This window comes from Sminthopsis crassicaudata, chromosome 3 (assembly GCF_048593235.1).
Source record: "Sminthopsis crassicaudata isolate SCR6 chromosome 3, ASM4859323v1, whole genome shotgun sequence".
NCBI lineage: Eukaryota > Metazoa > Chordata > Mammalia > Dasyuromorphia > Dasyuridae > Sminthopsis > Sminthopsis crassicaudata.
In genome coordinates, this window is record NC_133619.1 from 653,328,069 (window position 1) to 653,343,614 (window position 15,546).

Consider the following 15,546-nt stretch of genomic DNA (forward strand, 5'->3'; position numbering starts at 1 on the left):
AGTGTTCTAGTAAAGTCATTACTGCACAGACTATCCCCAAGATCTTCTCTTCTAAACAAGAGAAGGGAATTTTGGGATATGTGATTGCTTACAATTTTAAATTTTGATTTTACATTTTTAAACATTTTTGATTTTACATCTTCAAAGTATTTTGATTTTACATTTTAAAGTTATTTTGGTTTTATATTTTTAATCTATTTCGTTTTTACACTTTTAAATTATTTTGGTTTTACATTTTTAAATTCTTTGCATTTTACCTTAGCAATGCACTTCGGGCATACACAGAAAGTGCAGCTAAGTGACAGACTGACTTTTGTCTGACTTGTTAATCTTTTTGACAACAACTTTGTTTCCACTGTGATGTGGAAAGGCCTGGATGGCATTTGGAAAGGCCCAAGTTGGGCCCCGGGGACATTCCTTCCTAGGTGCAGATCCAGCAGCAGAGTTCATCCCCACCAGAGACATTTGTAACCTGGGGATCCAAGAGAAGGACCAGACAACAGTCCAGAGAGACCAGCCAGATGTCCGCAGCCCTTCAGACGCTGATGGCAGCGATGCCCCTCCTGACCGTGACCAGAGACACCAGACACAGTTCCAGTGTTGCAGCTGAAATGGACTGTTTTGGGTGATACGCAATATAAAGACTGTAAATGGACAATGGGCCTGCTTGCTTCCCCCGTGGCCACTTGCCATATGGTGGCCTGGGAAGAGGATTTGCCCTATGCTTTCTATTGAAGGACTATGCTTTTAAATTAGTGGGTGAAAAACCAACACACCCACCTGCCGTTGTTATTGAGACAATGTTACTGGACATGACTGCTTATGTGCACCTGTGAAACTAGAATTGTTCTAGAATTGTGAAAAGTGCAATAGAGAATTGTGATAAGCTAGAATTGCTCTAGGATTGTGAAAAGTGCAATAGAGAATTGTGATAAGCTAGAATTGTTCTAGAATTGTGAAAAGTGCAATTGAGAATTGTGATAAACTAGAATTGTTCTAGGATTGTGACAAGTGCAATTGAGAATTGTGATAAGCTAGAATTGTTCTAGGAGTGTGAAAAGTGCAACAGAAAATTGTAAGAAACTAGAATTGGTCTAGAACTGTGATAAATGTAACTAGAATTGTGACAACCTACCTACTGATATTTGTTAACTAGAATTGTGATGTTTTACCTTGTTGACTTCCCACCTCAGTGTTGACATCCTACCTCATTGGCATCCAATCTCTTTGGCCTATTATCTCGAGTATGACTTTGATGAATGGGTTGAACATTTGGGCCACTGTTGAGCCTGGTTCTCATTGTCATACTTCTGTTTACTGATCTGCTGCTTTGTACCTCCTTGGGCATAACACTCTGTCATCTCATGGATCAAGTGAACTATAGCTGGTGCTAAAAGTTTAGCTTGGTGAGATGTGCGGTTCCCGCAAAACAAGAGAAAGGGAATTGTAAGGGCCCTTTAAATGGGCGGACACAGTGCATCGGGAGATTGAGGCCCAGAAGTAATTTCTGTGGATATTAGGACTGCCCTTGGGCGGGATCCTGGCCATATTGAGATAGTTTTGTAATGGGTGACTCTCTCGCTGATTGGCTGTGTGTGTGACCTCACAGGCCCTATGTAAGCCCACTGCAGGCAGCAACCGCCCTCTTTTTTTTTTTTTTTTTTTTGATTTATTTTTTTTTTATTATATATATATATATATATATATATATATATATATATATATATATATATTTTATAATATTATCCCTTGTATTCATTTTTCCAAATTACCCCCCCTCCCTCTATTCCCTCCCCCCGACGACAGGCAATACCATACATTTTACATGTGTTACAATATAGTCTAGGTACAATACATGTGTGTGAATATCATTTTCTTGTTGCACAATAAACATTAGAATCCGAAGGTACATGCAACCTGAGCAGACAAATATTAGTGCTAACAATTTACATTCCCCTCCCAGTGTTTCTTCTCTGGGTGTATCTACCTCTGTCCATCATTGATCAACTGGAAGTGAGTTGGATCTTCTTTATGTTGAAGATTTCCACTTCCATCAGAATACATCCTCATACAGTATTGTTGTTGAAGTATACAGTGATCTTCTGGTTCTGCTCATTTCACTCAGCATCAGTTGATTTAAGTCTCTCCAACCCTCTCTGTATTCCTCCTGCTGGTCATTTCTTACCGAGCAATAATATTCCATAACTTTCATATACCACAATTTACCCAACCATTCTCCAACTGATGGACATCCATTCATCTTCCAGTTTCTAGCTACAACAAAAAGAGCTGCCACAAACATTTTGGCACATATATGTCTCTTTCCGCTCTTTAGTATTTCTTTGGGATATAATCCCAGTAGTAGCGCTGCTGGGTCAAAAGGTATGCACAGTTTGATAACTTTTTGGGCATAATTCCAGATTGCTCTCCAGAATGGCTGGATTCTTTCACAACTCCACCAGCAATGTATTAGTGTCCCAATTTCCCCACATCCCCTCCAACATTTGTCATTATTTGTTCCTGTCATCTTAGCCAATCTGACAGGTGTGTAGTGGTATCTCAGAGTGGTCTTAATTTGCATTTCTCTAATCAGTAGTGATTTGGAACACTCTTTCATGTGAGTGGATATAGTTTCAATTTCTTCCTCTGAGAATTGTCTGTTCATATCCTTTGACCATTTATCAATTGGAGAATGGTTCGGAGCAACCGCCCTCTTTAACCTCGTGCTGTTCACCCTGGCTCCCTAGCCTGGGTGGCCAAGCCAAGATGGGTAGCCAAAAGAGGTAAGGGTTTTGGTAGTGAACACATGGGTCTTCTGACCAGGTGTTCACCAGGGAACCAACAAGTCAGGGCATTATGTGAGTAGGTATAATAAAGGCTTTCAAGATTACACGTGGTTGTTCTTGAGTGCCCTACCGGTTACTAAGCTATAGATTCAAGAGATTGTGGCTAGAGACCTTAGAAGGCCTCAGAGGAGGCGAGCCGGGTAGAGCTCACACTGCAAACGACAGTGGTTAAAGGTGCTCTGGTGGGTCTAGGACAGACTAGTAATTGTAACTGCCAGGAGGGCATGTTACAGCCACTGAGGTCTGAAGTGCACTTCACAGCTACATCCCATTGATTACCTGGAACCAAGGGCTCTAGCTCTTCAGTGAAGCATTTCCTGTATTCACTACCTTGAAGATAATCACTTCCTGAGGTCACTTTCTTACAGTGAATTAGGATCACTACAGACCATCTGAATCTCTTTCTAATTCCATAGAGTTCACAATCACTCTTTGGATATTTATCTCCTTTGAAAATAAAATCGTGCAATTCCTTCAAATAGAAGTCAAAGGGACCATCAACCATGAATATTTGCAGGTCGTGGTTTTTCACAAAAGTTCCCAGCTTTTTACTCATCTCATTTACTGTGAACCCAGTTTCTACATCTGAACAAACATATACACAAAAAGACATGCACACATGTATATACACAAATAGTAATGTAAGATAAGAGTCACTACAGATTGTCAGTAACCTGAATATACAAAGCATCACAGGTGAACTCAGTGCAAGCAACGGCTTTTAATACAAGTCACATTTAAGAGACAGATTGGAGGCAACAAGGTGGTTCAGTGGATAGAGCACCAGCCCTGAAAGCAGGAAGACCTGAGTTCAAATCTGGCCTCAGACATTTACACTTCCTAGCTTTGTGACCCTGGGCAACTCACTTAACCCCAATTGTCTCAGCAAAAGTTCTAATAATAATAAAAGAGATCTAGATCATGTGTGATACATGAATCCCTAAGTACTAGACTAGTCAGAGAATTATCCTCTCCCAATGAAATATACACATTCAGTAAAGGCAGGAGCCCAAGCCGTACCAAATACTTAATGACAGCAAATTAGAGTCTTTTTTCTGATGGAATATTTTTTCCTAATTAATGAGACTTGAGTTCAAATCTGGCCTCAGACACTAAACACTTCCTATTTATGCACGTCACTGAACACCCATTTCTTTAGCCAAAAAACAAAAAAAAGTATAGGAAAGGGGATTCTACCTCAATGTTTAATGAATGACACAGGAAAAAAAAAAATAAAAAGACATGAGAAAGATACCAAAGATTAGAACAGAAAAGATTTATGCCATCTCCTAAATAAAAATTGCTCAAGAATATATTTGAGATAAATATATTTTGGAATTAGAAAGTACAGGAATTTTGCATTGATTATTAACATTTATAATGGAAAGACTTACTTTTTTTTTTTGTCCTTCTCTATTTCAGGTGGGTGAGAGACATATAAGGATTTTTTTTCCTATAAAAATATTTGTTTTTGAAATAAAAGTAAAGTGTGAGGTATAATCTAGAATGTAACACGGAGATTTCTTGATTCAAGATGTACAGTTAAAAATAGAGGTCATAAAAATAATTTTATGATTTCTTGCAATAATTTTTGTAATAATATCATCAACACCGGTGAAAATGCCAACAGAAAACCATCAATATCTGATTTCTTTAAATTTACACAAAACAGAAAAATATGTCCAGAAACAAATGGGCAAAGCCTGAATTTCTTTTTTGAGTTGTAATGAATTTAATAAAACACTTTTCAAGGCTTTCTCAGTGCTTCTGTTCTATCACTACTGTAATAATAGCTTCCTTATGATTTTCGATTAGAGGATCAGGGAAGGAACAATGCAGTGGCTAGTATAGGTCCCATTGCTAATCTTTCCTATCCAAAATAGAAGGGAAAAAAAAAAAAAAAGCAATCATCAAAAAAACCTTATACTGCAGTGTGGATTCTGTGATGTCTTGCAAGATGGGAGTTCCATGTAAAGGCCTTGCCACACTGATTACACTTAAAAGGTTTCTCTCCAGTGTGGATTCTCTGATGTCTAGCAAGACTGGAACTACATGTGAAAGCCTTTCCACACTGATCACACTTAAAAGGTTTCTCTCCAGTGTGGATTCTCTGATGTGTAACAGGATTGGAGCTAGATGTAAAAGACTTTCCACAGTGATTACATTTAAAAGGTTTCTCTCCAGTGTGCATTCTCTGATGATCAGCAAGACTGACACTCCATGTGAAAGCCCTTCCACATTGATTACACTTAAAAGGTTTCTCTCTAGTGTGGATTCTCTGATGTCTAGTAAGACTGGAACTACATGTGAAAGCCTTTCCACACTGATTACACTTAAACTTTTTCTCTCTAGTGTGGATTCTCTGATGTGCAACAAGATTGGAGGTAGTTCTAAAAGCCTTTCCACACTGATTACATTTACAAGGTTTCTCTCCAGTGTGGATTCTCTGATGTTTAACAAGATTGGAGCTAGATGTAAAAGCCTTTCCACACTGATCACACTTAAAAGGTTTCTCTCCAGTGTGGATTCTCTGATGTACAGCAAGATCAGATTTGGTAATGAAAGCCTTTCCACATAGATTACACTTAAAAGGTTTCTCTCCAGTGTGCATTCTCTGATGTACAGCAAGATCAGATTTGGTAATGCAAGCCTTTCCACACTGATTACACTTAAAAGGTTTCTCTCCAGTGTGGATTCTCTGATGTGTAACAAGACTGGAGCTAGATGTAAAAGCCTTTCTGTAAAGGGCTAGAACTGAGCAATGCACTTGGATGATGAAGCACGTGAGACTAATTGCCAATTGGATGGTTCCCTATTAACTTGTTTAAGGTTGACCCTCCCCAGCTGTTCTGTGCTGACTTGATTGGTGAGACAAAGAGAGGGAAGTGACTTGTGTGGGAGGAGCAAGAGAAACTTGGGTGGTGGAACTCACGCTCACTTGCACTCGTGACCTGGCGTTGGAGGCGACGGTAAAGATCTAGAATAAAGACATTTAGTGATCCTGACTCTTGCTGATTTCTGGAAAGATAGAGTTCCAGCATTTGGCGTCCAACGTGTGGCTGGCACCCTACTTCCACCGAAGTCCCCCTGTGACCAGGAGATTAGGTGAGTATTCTAATAGAAATAAGGAACTTACCTTGTTAAGGACTAAATCAGCAATCTCTAGTAACTGAGATGGGGCAGATGTTGGGTAAATCCTGGGCCTCAGCTGACCCTGCTCCAACCCCAGCCCCTGCCTCATCTAGCAATGCTATAGAGGATATAATTAAGATAATTGATGAGAAAAGTTTACTTGTTCCCATCCCACAAATGAATAACCTCTTACACTCATTGATTCGCACGTCCCCTTGGTTCTTAAATGAAGAAAAACTATGTATAGATAAATGGAAGCTAGTGGGACTTGAAATGAAAGAATTTTACTCAAAAAATGGGAATTGTCAAATTTTCCCAGAGGTATTTTACCTATACAACTTGATTCTATTAGACTTAAGCTATCAAGAAGAGTTTAGAAGAAGGAAGAGTTCTAAAAAGGCTCAGAGAAGGAAGCGTGAGGAACAAAAGATAGAAGATAGGCAAACTCAGGACATTGCCAGAGGGCAAGGGGATTTGAATGAGGAATCTGAGGGTGTAGACTCTGATTGTCCTGAAGAAATTTCAACCCCACCTAGAGAGCAGATTATTGATCAGCCCACATCCACTCCACCTTCAGGGACGGAGGGAGGAGGAGTAGTGGGAGGGGCGGTGACCTCATCAGCGCCCCCCCCTCCTCCCACACAGAGCCCCCCCTCCCAACAACTGCCCACTCCTGTAACTAGATTAGAAAGAGGGCTTATTGAAGCAATTGAAAATGGAAAAGAAGTAGATAATGATTTCAAACTTCAAATTTTTCCCGTGATTACCGAACCATTCTCCAATTGATAAATGGTCAAAGGATATGAACAGACAATTCTCAGAGGAAGAAATTGAAACTATATCCACTCACATGAAAGAGTGTTCCAAATCACTACTGATCAGAGAAATGCAAATTAAGACCACTCTGAGATACCACTACACACCTGTCAGATTGGCTAAGATGACAGGAACAAATAATGACAAATGTTGGAGGGGATGTGGGAAAACTGGGACACTAATACATTGCTGGTGGAGTTGTGAAAGAATCCAGCCATTCTGGAGAGCAATCTGGAATTATGCCCAAAAAGTTATCAAACTGTGCATACCCTTTGACCCAGCAGCGCTACTACTGGGATTATATCCCAAAGAAATACTAAAGAGCGGAAAGAGACATATATGTGCCAAAATGTTTGTGGCAGCTCTTTTTGTTGTAGCTAGAAACTGGAGGATGAATGGATGTCCATCAGTTGGAGAATGGTTGGGTAAATTGTGGTATATGAAAGTTATGGAATATTATTGCTCGGTAAGAAATGACCAGCAGGAGGAATATAGAGAGGCCTGGAGAGACTTAAATCAACTGATGCTGAGTGAAATGAGCAGAACCAGAAGATCACTGTACACTTCAACAACAATGCTGTATGAGGATGTATTCTGATGGAAGTGGAAATCTTCAACATAAAGAAGATCCAACTCACTTCCAGTTGATCAATGATGGACAGAGGTAGCTGCACCCAGAGAAGAAACACTGGGAGGGGAATGAAAATTGTTAGCACTAATATCTGTCTGCCCAGGTTGCATGTACCTTCGGATTCTAATGTTTATTGTGCAACAAGAAAATGATATTCACACACATGTATTGTACCTAGACTATATTGTAACACATGTAAAATGTATGGTATTGCCTGTCGTCGGGGGGAGGGAATAGAGGGAGGGGGGGTAAATTGGAAAAATGAATACAAGGGATAATATTATAATATATATATATATATATATATATATATATATATATATATATATATATATATATATATATATATATATATATATAATAAAAAAAAAAAAAAAAAATTTTTCCCGTGATTCAACAGCGTAATTCTGCAGGTCAAGAGAGTAGAAGATATGCTCCTTTTAATATGGATGTCCTTAAAAACCTGAAAAAATCTTGCACTGTCTTTGGGGCTACATCAGATTATGTTAAAATGTTAATACACAATTTGGCTTATGAAACCTTAACCCCTAGTGACTGGAAAGTCATTGCAAAAGTGTGCTTAGAACCTGGACAAAATTTGTTGTGGCTTTCTGAATTTACTGAGCTCTGTAGAATTCAAGCCCAACAAAATAGTCAAAATGCAGCTAATACTTCCATCACCTATGACCTACTAATGGGTATAGGTTCTTATGCAGATGCTTTGGTACAGATTAATTACTCCATAACAGCATTTGAGCAAATTTCTGCTGCTGCTATCAAAGCATGGGCTTCTCTCCCCAGTAAAAACTACAAGGGTGAGACCTACACAAAAATTGTACAGGGACCAAATGAACCTTTTGCTGATTTTGTGGCACGTTTGCAGACAGCTGTCATACAGGCCAATGGTGAAAATGAAGTAACAGACACTTTGGTGAGGCAACTTGCTAGAGACAATGCCAATGAGGTTTGTAGAAGGATTATACTAGGACTACATAAGGATGCTCCTTTAGAGGAGATCATAAGACGCTGTGCCGCAATGGGCACAAATACCTTTTATAGCCAGGCTATGGTGCAGACTTCCCAAGATCCCAACATGGGGAGACAGGATCCCTTTTGGCAAGGGGTTTCCCGAGAGACTCGTCAATGCTTTCAATGCGGTAAAGTAGGCCATTTGAAAGCTCAATGTTGGCACAGAGACAGAGTGAGAAGACAGGCTGGGAGAACAAGACCCAAAACCCCATGTCCAAAATGCAACAGAGGACTCCATTGGGCCTCAGAGTGTAGACTGATTCAGGGAAACGGGATGAGGGGCCCAGCTCCAGGGCCCCAAGCAAAAAACACTTGGGGCATGATGGCAGCCGATGCCACACCCAGAGAGTGCCTCCAAGTCCAATACCCAGACATGACCAATCAGCAAGGAAGCCATCTGAGGGGAGAAAGGGATTACACAATCAGTCAGCCAGGAAGCAACATGATGGGAGAAAGGGACTACAATTAGGGAGGATAGAGTTGTATGCAGCTGGGACAACTGAGATACCCCCTGGAGAGGTGAAATCTGTTCCTCTCCAACCTATGGATCCCTTGCCTCCAGGAACAGTAGGCTTGACCATTTCACCTCCTGAGAGTACTTACAAGACAGTGTTCATTCATACACTGATGTGGGAAACTGGGGAATGTGTAGATAATATCCCAGTCACTAACACAGGGAGACAATGTGTGACTTATCAACCAGGGGAAGTAGTAGCATCGGGTTTATTGATACAGACTCCTAATAAGCAACCTGGTGACAGTCACCCATGTTCGGACTCCAAGCAGAAAAACCCAGGAATATACTGGACAGCAGCTGTGACAGCTGACCGACCTATGCTCACCATCTATATAAATGGCATAGCATTAGAAGGACTGGTGGACACAGGTGCAGATCGCACAGTCATTAGAGGTGCCAACTGGCCCAGTCACTGGCCAAAGACTAAGGCAGACACCTACATGTCTGGGGTAGGAGGATCAATAGCAGCTGAAGTTAGTGCTACCCCTTTAAGATGGGTATTTGAAGGTGAAACAGGAGTTTTTACTCCTTTTATAGTTGAAAAAATCCCCATCAATCTGTGGGGAAGAGACATTTTACAACAATTAGGGTTAAAAATGAGTACTTCGGTTTTTTAGGCAGGGCTGCTGTTGAAGGCCTGCCAACACTTTCACCTGTTCCTATCCAGTGGAAAACTGATACACCAGTGTGGATAGAACAGTGGCCCTTAGATAACAATAAAATTCAGGCCTTACTAGATATAGTACAGGAACAACTTAATCAAGGACACTTACAACCTTCTCTAAGTCCTTGGAATTCCCCAGTATTTGTTGTAAAAAAGAAATCTGGAAAATGGAGAATGTTGACTGATTTAAGAAAGGTAAATGAACAGATGGAAACTATGGGAACTCTTCAACCTGGACTTCCATCTCCTACTCAGTTGCCTAGAGAATGGCCTCTGTGGGTTATAGACATTAAGGATTGTTTCTATTCTATCCCTCTAGATAAGGACGATATGAAAAGATTTGCCTTTTCAGTGCCCAGCGTTAACTTAGCTGAGCCTTATAAAAGATATGAATGGACAGTTTTGCCACAGGGAATGAAAAACAGCCCTACTATGTGTCAAATGTATGTTGCTGCTGCTCTTAGTCCAGTAAGAAAAGCATTTCCAAAAGTAATGTTATTACATTACATGGATGATATATTGGGATGTGCACCTGAGGAACAAATGTTAGAAGCATGTCTACAAAAAACCATAGAAACACTAAGGAATTATAAATTGCACATAGCTCCAGAAAAGATTCAAAGACATGCTCCTTTTCAATATTTAGGATATGAAGTATATCCTAAGGTGCTTACAGTACAAAAACTCTCCTTAAGAACAGAGAAGCTAAACACCTTAAATGACTTCCAGAAATTGATAGGAGATATCCAATGGATGCGTCCCGTGCTAGGCTTGACTACCTGTCAATTGCAACCATTATATGACATTTTAAGGGGAGACAGTGCTTTAAATTCACCATGCCAGCTTACAAAAGAAGCTCAAGAGGCTTTGAGACAAGTTGAACTGGCTTTATCCAATGTGGTTGAAAGAGTCACTCAAAAACCCTTGGAAATATCAGTTTTTGCTACACAAGAGGCCCCCACAGCAGTCCTTCATCAAGGAGACAGTGTGATAGAGTGGGTGAACCTCCCAGCACAACCAGAACAAAGCGTTATTCCTTACCCAGTGCTTGTGGCTAGAATTTTATTAAAGGCCATTAAACGAGCAGTACAATTATCTGGGACAAGACCTGACAAGATATATACCTTTTATACTAATGCACAAGTTAATGTGTGCTGCGAAACCATCCCAGAGTGGCAAATTTTATTAACCATGGCTCCAAATTTTGCACACGGGTCTCCATTAAAGATAACCAGACTGCTACATAATTGGCAATGGATTCTTGAAGAAAAGGTTTCTAAAGTTCCTCTTAAAGGACCAACTATCTTTACAGATGCATCCAAACATAATATTTGTGCTGTGTATTCTTGTGACTTAACCATAAAGAGAGTTATCAGAACTCCTTTTCAGTCCACTCAGCAGAATGAATTGTATGCAATCATTCTAGCTCTTGCTTATTATCCGGGAGACATAAATATAATATCTGATTCAGCCTATTCAGTAGGTGTGGTACAAAGAATTGCCACAGCCCAAATAAAATTTGTAGCCTCCAATATATATCAGCTCTTTAAAGAGCTTCAAGAGCAAGTGAGAAAGCATCCGGGTAAGATTTATATTTTGCATGTCCACTCCCATAGTGGACTTCCAGGTCCTATTTTTGATGGTAATTCAAAGGCAGATAGCCTTCTAACCATGCTGGCCAGTACTCCTTTATTTCAAGAAGCACAAGAGTCTCATTCTAAATATCATCAGGCTGCCCGAGCTTTACGTTTGCAGTTTGGAATAACAAGAGAAGAAGCTAGGAGCATAGTAAAAGCCTGTACAGCTTGCCTTCCTTTCCATGCTCCTACACTCCCTCCAGGGAAGAACCCTCGTGGTTTGAGACCTAATGAAATTTGGCAAATGGATGTGACCCATTATAAATCTTTTGGTCGTCTATCTTTTATCCATGTCGTGGTAGACACCTTTTCAGGATTCACATTTGCAATACCAGCAGCAAAAGAGACAGCCCGAGTGGTCACTGAATTCCTTATACAAGCATTTGCAATTATGGGCGTGCCACAAGCAATAAAAACAGACAATGGACCTGCATATACATCTAAACATTTTACACACTTTTGTGCACAGTATAAGATTTTACACACCATGGGCATACCCTTTAATCCTCAAGGGCAGGCAATAGTAGAGAGAAGAAACAGAGATATTAAGACACTCCTCCAAAAACAAAAGAAAGGGGGAGCCACGGGTAACCCTAGAGAACTTCTAAATTTAGTTCTCTATACCATTAATTTTTTAATTTTTGACAAAGATGCACTGGCTCCAGCAGACAGGTTTTATAACTCACCGGAAGGGCAGTGTCCAGTGCGAGCAGCTCCACTGTCTTTAGATAATCGCCAAGTGATGTGGAGAGACCCAGAAAGTGGTGAATGGAAGGGACCAGATAGGTTAACTGCTTGGGGGAGAGGGTTTGCTTGTATCTCTACAGATGGAGAAGGAATCAGATGGGTGCCAACGAGCCGTATTCGCCTTGTCCATCGGAGAGAGACAGAGCAGACCCTTGAAACGAAGGAGAAGGCCCAAGAAACATCGGGTGGTTCCGTTGCTGACTGTGCCCACCACTGAAAGAACCTGGCAGTTATGGCGTTTGACCCATGGACATCAAAAACTGTTGGACTTGAAAATCCTCAGAAATCATTGGATTCTCTGAGACATCATAAGACTATTGTAGGACTTGAAAGTCTCAGGAATCATTGGATTCTCTGAGGCATCATAAGACTGTTGCTGGACTTCAAAATCTTGTGGGGATCATTGGATTCCCTAACAAATAAAAAGACTGATGTGGGATTTCAAAAACTTGTGGGGATCATTGGATTCCCTAACAGTGAAGCAATGGACAATAGATTGGTTTTGGACTATTTCTTGGTTGCTGAAGAAGGGGTATGTGTGTCTGGTGTCTACATACCCTCCTTCTAGGACTTCTGGAAATCTCTTACAATACCATGTTGATTTATATTGTTTGTTATATCACTATTTGCATGTACAATTCCTGTTTGTTACACCACATCGAGTCTGCACTGATTGTGGGGAGAGTCACCACTAATAGCCTCTGCGTTATTGCTATGTGCTTGTGTAATAACTCCCATGCTGATGGGTTTGTGCATACTTGTCTCTAATAAGGCCCTTCAATCCAGAAACCCGCTAGCAAATCCCCACTTCTCTTTGGTGCTTTTCATCTCCCTTCCTGAGATGTCAGGGAGGGCGTGATTATCTCCTTTTTAGTGCTTTCATCTCCCCTCCTGAGAAGTCAGGGGGGGCGTGATCACCTCCTTTTTGGGGTTCTCATCTCCCTGAAAGGTCAGGGATGGCGCGACCTCCTGTGGTCTAAAACAAAAGAAAGCGGGAGATGTAAAGGGCTAGAACTGAGCAATGCACTTGGATGATGAAGCACGTGAGACTAATTGCCAATTGCATGGTTCCCTATTAACTTGTTTAAGGTTGACCCTCCCCAGCTGTTCTGTGCTGACTTGATTGGTGAGACAAAGAGAAGAAAGTGACTTGTGTGGGAGGAGCAAGAGAAACTTGGGTGGTGGAACTCACGCTCACTTGCACTCGTGACCTGGCGTTGGAGGCGACGGTAAAGATCTAGAATAAAGACGTTTAGTGATCCTGACTCTTGCTGATTTCTGGAAAGATAGAGTTCTAGCACCTTTCCACACTGATTACATTTAAAAGGTTTCTCTCCAGTGTGGGTTTTCCGATGTGCAGCAAGAGTGACACTCCATATGAAAGCCTTTCCACATTGATTACACTTAAAAGGTTTTTCTCCAGTGTGGGTTTTCTGATGTTCAGCAAGACTGACACGCCATGTGAAAGTCTTTCCACACTGATTACACTTAAAAGGTTTCTCTCCAGTGTGGATTCTCTGATGTGCAGCAAGATTGAAGCTGAATGTAAAAGCCTTTCCACACTGATTACATGTAAAAGGTTTCTCTCCAGTGTGTATTCTCTGATGTAAAATAAGATGGGAGTTGAATATGAAAGCCTTTCCACACTGATTACATGTAAAAGGTTTCTTTCCAGTGTAGGTTTTCTCATCTTTTGCTAGAATGGAGATATTTGTAAAAGTTTTTCCCCGTTGATTGCTTAAGTAAGTCTTTCCATACTACTGGGATTATATCCCAAAGAAATACTAAAGAGCGGAAAGAGACATATATGTGCCAAAATGTTTGTGGCAGCTCTTTTTGTTGTAGCTAGAAACTGGAAGATGAATGGATGTCCATCAGTTGGAGAATGGTTGGGTAAATTGTGGTATATGAAAGTTATGGAATATTATTGCTCAGTAAGAAATGACCAGCAGGAGGAATACAGAGAGGGTTGGAGAGACTTAAATCAACTGATGCTGAGTGAAATGAGCAGAACCAGAGGATCACTGTATACTTCAACAACGATACTTTATGAGGATGTATTCTGATGGAAGTGGAAATCTTCAACATAAAGAAGATCCAACTCACTTCCAGTTGATCAATGATGGACAGAGGTAGATACACCCAGAGAAGAAACACTGGGAGGGGAATGAAAATTGTTAGCACTAATATCTGTCTGCCCAGGTTGCATGTACCTTCGGGTTCTAATGTTTATTGTGCAACAAGAAAATGATATTCACACACATGTATTGTACCTAGACTATATTGTAACACATGTAAAATGTATGGGATTGCCTGTCGTCGGGGGGAGGGAATAAGGGAGGGGGGGTAATTTGGAAAAATGAATACAAGGGATAATATTATAAAATATATATATATATATATATATAATAAAAAAAAATTAAAAAAAAAAAAAAAAAAAAAAAAGAAAAATGATTTGTCCGGCTTCTCCTGATTCTATTGTCCTGTCTATTGCTGTCTTTAACTTGGAGGCATAATCTTGGATGGATTCTTGAGGCCCTTGGTTTTTTTTTTTTTTTTTTCTCTGAGGCTGGGGTTAAGTGACTTTCCCAGGGTCACACACCTAGGAAGTGTTAAGTGTCTGAGACTATATTTGAACTCAGGTCCTCTTGAATTCAGGCCTAGTGATTTATCCACTGGACAACCTAGCTGCCCGGGAGGCCCTTGTCTAATGGAAGATGATTGTTGTTGTATTGTTCCTTCCTTCTTAATCTTTCCCCAAGCTCTCAAATCCCTATACCTGAATAACAGGCAGAGGTGTACCATCTGATTCTCTACAGAAGAATACTGGCTTGTACCTACAGAAGCCTGGAAAGCATCTTCATGATTGGGAGGATTATGAGTCTTTATAAAATGTCTCACTGCTTTCTCATATTGAGCTTGCCATAACAATGCTTGTCCAGGAGTCAAGCGCCCATTTGAAAGCAGTTTCTGGTCAGATGGAGTAAAATTTCCAAAATGTTCTAAGGTTTGTAGCACAAAAAGTGAATTGGGACCATAATCATTACAGGCTTGCTTAATGTCCTTCAACACAATGGGTGTGTATGCCCGTCCCTGATCAAACCAATCCACTGGGAACAAGTCCTTTTCCCACTCCCAGATATCTTCCTCATTAGCAGCCCCTTGCAATATTGCTTGTGCTACTTTTGTATTTCGTCACTAGATGGAGCTGCAACATAGGCAGACACCTTTGCTTGATTCAATTGTTGCAATTGTTCTGTAAGTTCTTGTATCCCCTTCTGCAGCTACTTCAGGTCCACAAACCCCTCCCCCTCATGTGCTGTTTTTTCTTGTCCTATTATTTTCCATTTCCTCAGTATAACCACCTGGCTTCTTGTCTCTCCGTTTACTCAAAGATGGATATTCTGGAGAGTCTCAAAACTATCTGTCCTCATCCTCACTAGCATCCTCTACTATTGAGTCACCCGAATGCATAATTACATCTCGGTCTAAGCAACCAAGATTCAGGGCTTAATCATTTACATCAT

General features: G+C 40.6%; 1 protein-coding gene across 1 annotated transcript in view; it reads right to left on the bottom strand.

The window, feature by feature from the left end:
* The window catches only part of LOC141562666 (uncharacterized), a 36,325-nt gene that overhangs the window by 19,728 nt on the left and 1,051 nt on the right, over positions 1–15,546 (bottom strand). The window contains 2 exon segments of the mRNA XM_074302670.1: positions 4,767–5,580; positions 13,321–13,776. Coding sequence (XP_074158771.1) covers positions 4,767–5,580; positions 13,321–13,776 — 1,270 coding nt within the window.